At 38.3% G+C, this 9,025-nt stretch overlaps 2 protein-coding genes, 1 non-coding gene and 1 pseudogene across 3 annotated transcripts; 3 read left to right on the top strand and 1 right to left on the bottom strand.

Moving 5' to 3' along the window:
- The first annotated feature begins 372 nt into the window (after nt 1–372).
- Nucleotides 373–3,216, top strand: LOC117905576 (annotated as a pseudogene).
- LOC117930674 ((+)-neomenthol dehydrogenase-like) lies at nt 1,104–1,562 on the top strand. The gene is made up of 2 exons (XM_034851311.1): nt 1,104–1,144; nt 1,235–1,562. Exons 1-2 carry the CDS (start codon nt 1,104–1,106, stop codon nt 1,560–1,562), a joined length of 369 nt encoding a protein of 122 aa, XP_034707202.1.
- Nucleotides 3,217–3,447: 231 nt separating the features above from the next.
- TRNAG-UCC lies at nt 3,448–3,519 on the top strand. The gene has a single exon. It is a non-coding gene; the product is annotated as a tRNA-Gly (tRNA).
- A 168-nt stretch (nt 3,520–3,687) lies between these two features.
- On the bottom strand, nt 3,688–8,464 carry LOC117905811 (calcium-dependent protein kinase 26-like). The gene is made up of 5 exons (XM_034818677.1): nt 8,381–8,464; nt 7,023–7,875; nt 6,616–6,912; nt 5,708–6,127; nt 3,688–4,337 (listed from the first exon to the last, which is right to left on the bottom strand). The coding sequence occupies exons 2-5, from the start codon at nt 7,609–7,611 to the stop codon at nt 4,072–4,074; spliced, it is 1,572 nt and encodes a 523-aa protein (XP_034674568.1). The 5' UTR covers nt 7,612–7,875; nt 8,381–8,464; the 3' UTR covers nt 3,688–4,071.
- Nucleotides 8,465–9,025: the final 561 nt, after the last annotated feature.

The following is a 9,025-nucleotide window of genomic DNA, read 5'->3' as shown; positions in this document are numbered from 1 at the left end:
TGCATCCCTATAAACTGACCATACTTTCCAATTTGTGAATTTTCTTCATTGTTTCTTCCTGCCGGTGCCTTATCTCTTTCACCTTTCTTCATGGAATGAAAATGCCACCATCTCATTAGGTATGTTTGGAACGCTGGAATAAGATTGTAGGAATGGAAAATCAATTCCATTTCCATTTATTAATATGTTTGGGTTGTTTTTTAAAACGAGGGTATGAATAAAAAGATTAATTATTATGGAAATTGAATCTGACTCTTACTAGAATTTTGGATTTTGATTTGTGCTTATATTATATTATAATTCATTTCTATTCTCTTCCAATTTCCATTCCTATTCCCATCCCTCAAATGCTTTCTTGATTTTTTGAGAAATAAAATTTATTTTTATCATATTATCATGATGGGGATAATTAATAGATTGTACTCATTGTAGTAACCAAATGGTAATAAAAAAATTTGTTTAAAAGAAGGGATGGGAAAATCATAAAGCTGCATGCATGTTCATCTAGCTTTAATAAAATTTAAAATAAAACAATACTTGGCTGGTATCAAGCATCCTGTTTTCTGCTACAATGGTGTTGCCGGAGGTCAATGTTATGTGAGGAAGAAGATCCAGAATCTGAGAAACAACTCAAGCTTTTGAATTAGCCCCCTAGGAGATGATCATGGTGAAACATCCTGTTTTACAGTCTGCAATTCAGCACTGTAATGGTGCACAGCTATCACAAGTAGTTTATCTCTACACCCCTATTAACTCTCTTCCTCACATTTCCTTAGGTACATATATTGGTTACAGGTGGTATTTAAAAGGGAAGGTAGAACACAAAGCCATAGTTATTTCTCAGATTTTGCAGGAAAAAATTTCCTGGGAAATAGTACAAGAGAATTGCTCTAATCCTCTGTATCCCCCTTGGGAAGTTCTACTTTGTAGCTACCCAAATCCAAAATCCAAGCAAAAATTGTTTAAATCTAAACAGACAAATGTAAAGACTGACGCTAACTAAAGCGAATAAAATAATATATCCTCAGGGAATCAGAACAAGCCACCTAAATCTCCTGAAACAGAGGTGAATATGCTATTGGTTTGTCATCAGCGATGGTCCGATGGAGGGAACCACCATGGGCTCAGGTTCAACGGCTAAAAGGTATTTTATCTCTTGCTTTATACTTCATAATTCATTGAAATACGAATTACAGTTCAAGAACTTTGTTTAGCAATTGGGTGTTTGTTTCAGGTATGGTGTTGTAACAGGGGCCAACAAAGGAATAGGATTGGAGATATGCCGTCAGCTAGCGTCTAATGGGATTTTGGTCATATTAACTGCTAGAGATGAGAAAAGGGGTATTGAAGCTGTCAAAAATCTGAAAGCAGCTGGACTCTCTGGTGTGGTTTTTCATCACCTTAATGTAAAAGACCCTGCTAGCATTGCTTCATTGGCAAAATTTGATTTGAGAGAGAAATTTGAATATTATGTCAAAAATGTAAGGATCTCAATTCTACTTAGCTTAGATTGTGAAGCTTTTCGTGCCTTCAAACTTGGAGGGGGTGTGGTGAGTCTTTAAAATGTGCTATATCCAAGCTCGAAACATGTGGGGCCTATAGTTACAATGCTTAAAAAACTAGGAATTATAAGTCTGCAAAAATTGCAGCTTTCTTTCTGTAAGACCTATGCAATAGCAAGCTTGTGTTCAGGGACAAGTGATCCAAGACATAATTCTAGGGAACCCTCACAACTGTTGTGTTGTGAACAGAGCTGAGAAGATTGATACTACATATGAAACAAATACATTTTCCAGTTTTGTGATTAGCTACTCTATCTACATTATTCATCTTCCTATGTGAAAATACTTCTATGTTAGTAACATGTGACCCGGATATTGTTGTACCTATAGAGGGCTCCTCTTAACTATATAAATGTGTTTTAAAGTCATGAGTGCACGTTAATCCTAAAGCGGACATAATCCACGAGGGAGGGAATGAGTCATTACAAAAGGCATCAAAATTGATCATTGACCCGATATGGGACTCACTTTGTCTCAGTGGCTCCGCTATCCCAAAGGGTCTCTATCTGCAACCATAAGAGCCCGTTGGACCCAAAACAGATAATTATACACGAAAGGGAGTGGGTTGTTACAGTGACAATGGTTCATGTTTTACCCGATAGCATTGGCTCACTCTTCCATAAGTTTGGTTCTATGGGTGAGTCATTTGTGATTCATGCAGGTGAATGATGAGAATGTCGACATGCTTAAAGAAATTATGAAGCAGACTTATGAGAAAGCAGAAGAGTGCATTAGAACAAACTACTATGGAACCCAAAGAGTTACCCAGTCACTTCTTCCTCTCCTGCAACTCTCCCCTTCAGCAAGAATAGTGAATGTCTCTTCCCTTCGTGGACAGCTAAAGGTGAATAAACAAACTGGGTTACCTTCATGCTTGATTAGTATTTCTAGAGAAGGAATGGACAAGCAATAACCCCTCAATTTTTCATCTTCTTGTTTCAGAATATCCACAACCATCAAGTTAAAGCAGAGCTGGAGAATGTTGGGGAACTAACAGAAGAAAAACTAGACAAGATCTTGCAAAGGTTTTTAAGAGATTTCAAGGAGGATAAGCTGGGGGCCAATGGGTGGCCTGTTATTGCATCTGCATACAAGGTATCCAAAGCTGCTGTAAATGCCTACACCAGAATCACAGAAAGGAAATTCCTATGTGCACCCAGGATTGGTTAAAACAGATATTACATGCAATACAGGGGAAATGACTGCTGAGGAGGGTGGCAGAGCTCCTGTGAAGTTGGCTTTGCTGCCTGATGGTAGTCCTTCAGGCCTCTATTTCCATGAGATGGATGTTTCCACCTTTTTATATTAACAAAACCACAGGGTTCTAGTTTATGAAGAGAAATTTATTCACCAAAAATGCAGTTAAAGGGGACTTGAATTTCCAGTGGGGAAAAAAATTTTTGGGAGTTCAGTTGCTCTCCGTTTGGTTCAATGGAACATGGAAAAAGGAAAAGAAGAGGCCAAAACAGGCTTCTTGGGCATTTTATTTTATTTTTTCCTCTTCTTTTCAACATTTTTTGCCAAGAATCGGTCTGGAATGATAATGTCAGTTCAAAACATGGTCTACTTTGCAAAAATTACAAAAAGATGACCTTTACGAAGGATATGCGGTTTGAGGAATAGAATACAAAAATACCGTCTAGCAATTTTTTTATTCCCATTTCACATCAAGGCTTATTTTATTTTTTTCAATTCCTTCCCCTTTAGCAGAATATGATTACAAATATTTCCTTACAGATAGAAATACCCATGAGACTCACAGGGTCATACACACTCAATGTTCTTTTGGGTCATGTTCTGGGAAATGTACAAGCTCTGGTGAGTAATAAGCCACTGCACAGTATTTAAGATAAGATGTATAACATTTGGCATAACTGTCAACAGGGCGTTTGTAGTCCAACGGTTAGGATAATTGCCTTCCAAGCAATAGACCCGGGTTCGACTCCCGGCAAACGCATGTTCATCAATGTAAAAAATTTTCCATCTTTGCCTAAATTCTCTGCATTATATATGGCAAGAGAATTAGTTAGGTGAATATTTGGAAATGGGTCCAGATTTAGAATTTCCTTCTCAAAGGAGATTATTTTTGTGACAAACTCATCATTTGACACCAAACAAATGCACATGAATGGAATAACTCTTCCTTCCCCAATTAATATTTTTGTTGCAAACAATGTTTGATATTTCCGGTTAGGTCATAAAGATTTATGGAGTCAACAAACTGAATTCCAAAGTACTCACTGAGAACAATCAAGTAACTTTCCAAATCAAAAAAAGCATCATTACTCTTTTGATTATCTCACTACATGAACTACAAGTCAGATAGATAGGCCCTGTGCCCCAGAGTTCAGCTCCTCAGATTGATCAATATCTTCATCAAGTTCTCAAGAGAGTCCCATTCCCTCATTCCTGTTTGTCTTTGTAGCCATGATTTTAATTTATCTTCCCCTTCCCCTTCCCCTTGTGTATGAGTGTATTGTAATTGTAGCACCCACTGTGTAAATGATCTTTAGCAGACAAGTGAGGACCTAAGAGATGGCGCACCCTGGATATGTGTGCATGATGCCCAGCGGATAACTGATTCGGTCACGATGAGGTCAAGCTGATCTTGCTCACCCAGTCCAATAGTGTGATTCCTTTTGCTGTGGATGACTGAAGCCTTGTACCCACTTGTCCCTCCCCTCCGGATTTCTGTCCTATGTTCTGTTTCTCCTATGACATGCCTTACAGGAAGAGGGGAATCTGGAAACACAAGTGCCTTGGACAACCTTGATTCTGCATGACCCAGCAAGAAACAAGTTCAGATCAAGGTAGTATATAAAAACACTCAAATATGGTAGCTTATTTTTGGCATTATAGAGAAGTGACTGGAGAAATAGTTTTGGAGCCTGCAAGCTGATTTATTTTTGCTTGAAACAAGCTCTTGCAGTCTCCAAAATGGATGAAATATATTCTTGGAGTTTTTCTGGCATTCCATACTCCAAAAAGAGGTGGTTGTACATGTTTTTTTCACCTCATATAATGTGTTACTTCAACAATTATAATATGCCCTTATTATCATCACAATAACAAACAAATATTGAAGGTACTAATGCATTGTTTTTCCTGATTTTGCTTTCTATAAGTACCTAGTTTTGCATGGGTCTGGGTGGTGTGTGTTTTAGGTATGGAGATGTGTCTATGTGTCGGATCCTTCACGCCTATACATTCTAGGATTTGAGGATTTGGCTGAAAACGATCTCAATAATGGGTATGTATACTTGGATACGACATCATAAAAGGAAAAATAAAAACTAAGTTAGAAATAAAACAAAAGTAAAGATCCCTTTTAATGAGGCAAGAGAACCCAAAACCGCAAATGCGGCTCTTAAGGGACCACTCACGTCAGCCAAAGAGTGCACCCAAATACAGGATATCAATCTAAGCATGCCTGTGGAAACACAACCAAATTCTCTCATGTAAGACACGGATTCCTTGGCTAAGTGACCTCCAAGAGCTACAAGGTTCTTTGGATAAAATATAACCACCTCCAACAGCCACCGCGTGAAAGGTGCAAAGATCAAACCAGGAGCTTCCATATGGATTTGCTAGAACCCATAGTAGTTGATAAGCACGTGACCAAAAGTATAAAAGGGCAGATCCCACACAAGGACAATGTAAGCAACAAGTTTCTAGTCTACGCTTTGAAATTTCCTGCCATAACACTGTTGAATTGAGCATCAGAGGAGGATTACCAGAATCCCCTGAATAGTGGTTCCTGTGATTGCAGGTTGCGCTTGGGGCACCATGTGATTTTAGCTGGTTTCTGTAGCACTACATCTGTGACAAGGACTCCTCTCTTTCTTTCTTTTTCTTTTTTTGATAGGTAACTCCTACTCTCTTTTATCCTCATCTTTTCTTCTTATCCTTAAATATTTTTATAAAAAGGTTCAAGCACACTCTCTCTCTTTTTTCAGTATTATTATTTTCTAAGGAAGTTGAAGAAAAAAACCAATCAATTAATCCTAAGCAAAGTAAGCGTATTTGACAAGGATCCTACACCCACACTCATGTCATGTTATATTGATAAAGGAATGCTAGGCGAGTTGGAGAGCCCAGGTATCATTAATCAAAACAAATGGAGCTAGAACCAAAGGAACACATACCTCCACTTGTGGTATCCAAGGTTGACAAGTTGGATTCATACGCTGGCAGGTGATTTCCTCTATCAATTTCAGAACTTGGACTGAAGAAGGTAAAGCTTGGCAGTGAGGGAACTGGAGATGGGAATTCTCGTGCAGCTGATTCACAGCAGCTGCTAAAAGAAAAACCTCCAGATACTGAGCAAGGTGCATTGTTGTCAACCAGGAAAGTAGAAAATGATGATCTGCATGTAAATGCAGGTGAAGTTCCCATTTGGCCATCACTAGTTATGGGTGATTCATAACTGAAGCTATAGTCCTGATTCCTGGCAATCAAAGGAGTAGAGAAAGAGCTGCCACCCAGTTCCAGTTGCCCAGATCTTGGATCCTTGTGCTTGTATGGTTCTTGACTTGACTCCACAAAATCCTTCATCCAGGAGTGAGCTGCAAAGCACAGTAGCCTCTATCATAAACAAAATTTGGAATAATGGCCTGTTGTCTCTTTTTGAAGCCTTTGTTCAAAAAAAGGCAAATGATCCTTGACTTTAGCAGAACTGTGGGCAATCAGTTTGAGCAGTCTAACTTCAAATTTTACCACTAATCAATGGACTTACAGATCATGACTTATGGAAAGGCTATCTATAATGGTTACCGTTTTCTTAACATGCAGACCTCCATGTTTATGATAGGCCTGGCTTGATTGCTAATTTAGCCATGTGTCTGGCAAGCCTATGTGTGTACAGAAATCTATAAAACTAGGCAAATATGAAATTATTCTACTGCCACTACCCCACAATTTACCAAAGAGAACAGATTTTAAAACTAATCATCCTCGTTAATCCACATGTGAGCCTCTTATGGGGATTAGAGTGTAGCAGCAACATAAATGAAATTTACTTTAAACAACACGAACATTAATGCACTCATCATACCGAGAACCTGTGCAGCAGTGAGCCTCTTGGAAGGATCTACACACAGCATTCCAGTGATTAAGTCCTGGGCAGATGCAGATATATGATCCCACGGATTAGGAGGGAACCACAGATCCGCTGCCCTAACAGCATCAAATATCCTTGACTTGGTTTTCCCCCAAAATGGTGGCATGCCGCTAAGGAGTATGTACAGGATAACCCCGGTACTCCACACGTCAGCAGCCTGATTATAACCCCCAGCCAGTACCTCAGGAGCTATATAAAATGGACTCCCTACAGTCCCATGCAAACTCTGCCCTGTCAAGAAAAATTCATGTGCTTACAACACAGAAAGATGGGTGCAAGAATTTCCAAATTTTTTATGCAAACTAAACAGAACCAAAAATGATAAAAAAAAAAATGTGCACCAGGTTTGATATAGGTTGCAAGACCAAAGTCTGCCAATTTAATCGGTGAGGATGAACATTTTGTGGCCAAGAGGATGTTTTCCGGCTTCAAATCTCGGTGAACAACACCTTTGTCATGACAATACATAACAACTTGCATCAGATGCCTAAAAATATCCCTAGCCTCACACTCAGAGAACATCCCCTGCTTCTCAAGCCTGTGAAAAAGCTCTCCACCTGCACATAACTCCATCACTAAATGCACATAATCCTCTTCCTCATAAACTGCCTTGAGATCTACAACATTTGGGTGCCCAGATAACCTCGTCATTATTTCAATCTCAAGCTTGACACTGCACACATCATCACTTGTCGTCAATCTCTCCTTGGCGATGGATTTGCAAGCCAACATCTCACCAGTCAACTTATCAGAGCAAGCTCTAATGACACCAAACTGCCCGCACCCCAATTGCTCTCCAAGAACATATCGGTCTTTCAAATTCGAGACTTGGGTCAACTCCAAAATTGGTTCAGTCAAGCCCGTGGTCTTATAACAGTTGCAGGACCAGGTTGAAAGCTCGCTCGGTTTTCCAATCTGTGCTATGTCCATCCCAAACTATCACAATTCTGATTATTAGAAGAGACCAATCAAAACTTCACTTCTATATTCCAACATTATCAAATCACCATCTTCCGTTCTTAACCTTTCCAAGAAAATGGACTAGATTCTCAAACTGGATTTTATGCCAGTCACAAACAAAAACTATACTCCAATCCGAACCTCGAAAACAGCATCCTCCAACAATCGATTACATTCTTATCTTCAACTAGATGTTCATCCACAAAACAGCCCAAGCAGCATCAACTACCTGTGCTGAAACCCAAAACGTAGTTTTCAAATTTCAGATAACTTGGCTTAAATCCCAGGGTTTTGAGCTTTCTTTATTTTATTCAGCTTGGTGGATCACTGTTGTTTTTTCTTTTGGATTATAGAGTCAAAACAAAAATAAAAATTAAAAAAATACCCAATCGCACCAATTTTCCTTACAGATCCGCGACAGAATTCAGACTCACCATAAAACAACAAAACCACCCCAGAACAGGCTTCAACCTCACCGAAACCCATAAGAAAAAGAACTCAAACTCAAAACCCTATCATTCCAGAAGACACCCACTACCCATAGCCATTCATATCAAAATCAAAAAACAAATAAACAAAAACTAAACTTCAGAACCCAAAAAGATGTCCAACTCCACCATAAGTACTATCAAAATCCATTGAAAAAAAAAGCCACCCAATAGCCTAGATGTCTTCACAAAATACAGTAAAACCCACATTTTATAAACATTTCAAGGTATAGAGAATAAGAAAGAGAAACCTGTCTGGAGAACCACTCTTGGAAGAAGAGGAAGAAGTCCGTTATACAAAGTCTGCTGAGTTCAGAACCAGTCATCAGCCATTGAGTTCAAAACATCATTCTAGACGACCGGCAACCGAAACAGCCTGTCCTCGTTTTTTTTTTCTTTGTAGTATAATTGAAGGAATTTAGGCTTAAAAAATAACGCAAAAAAAAATGAAGCTACAACCCACCATTATCGTCCGACACGTGTCAAACTAGGTGCAGTTTGGTAATTTTTTCACAAACTCCGGCATATTAAGTTACATAATTGCCCCCAACAATGCCATGTGCAACTATAATGAGCTTTCACACTTTCGCAAGTGGAAACACCATTCATATTAATTTTTAAAAATTTGAGGAAACTTCTTCGAATTTCATAAATTCCTTTTTTTTAATTATGAATTATTAAACAATTAAATAAATTAATATTTTATGTAATTTAATCGTATCAACTAATTGTTGCTTCCATCGTTTCTAATTAACTAATATGTCAAAAAAATTAAATAATTGACTTAAAAACACGAGAAAATCCCCAAAAAAAAATTACTACAATGGTCATCTCCTTATTCGCTAATTTTTAAAAAGTTGACACGTCATTATTAAATACAAAAAAAATGTCATAAA

The sequence above is a fragment of the Vitis riparia genome, chromosome 2 (genome assembly GCF_004353265.1).
Source record: "Vitis riparia cultivar Riparia Gloire de Montpellier isolate 1030 chromosome 2, EGFV_Vit.rip_1.0, whole genome shotgun sequence".
Lineage (NCBI taxonomy): Eukaryota > Viridiplantae > Streptophyta > Magnoliopsida > Vitales > Vitaceae > Vitis > Vitis riparia.
The sequence above is the reverse complement of the archived record's forward strand: the minus strand, read 5'-3'. Positions and strand labels throughout refer to the sequence as shown.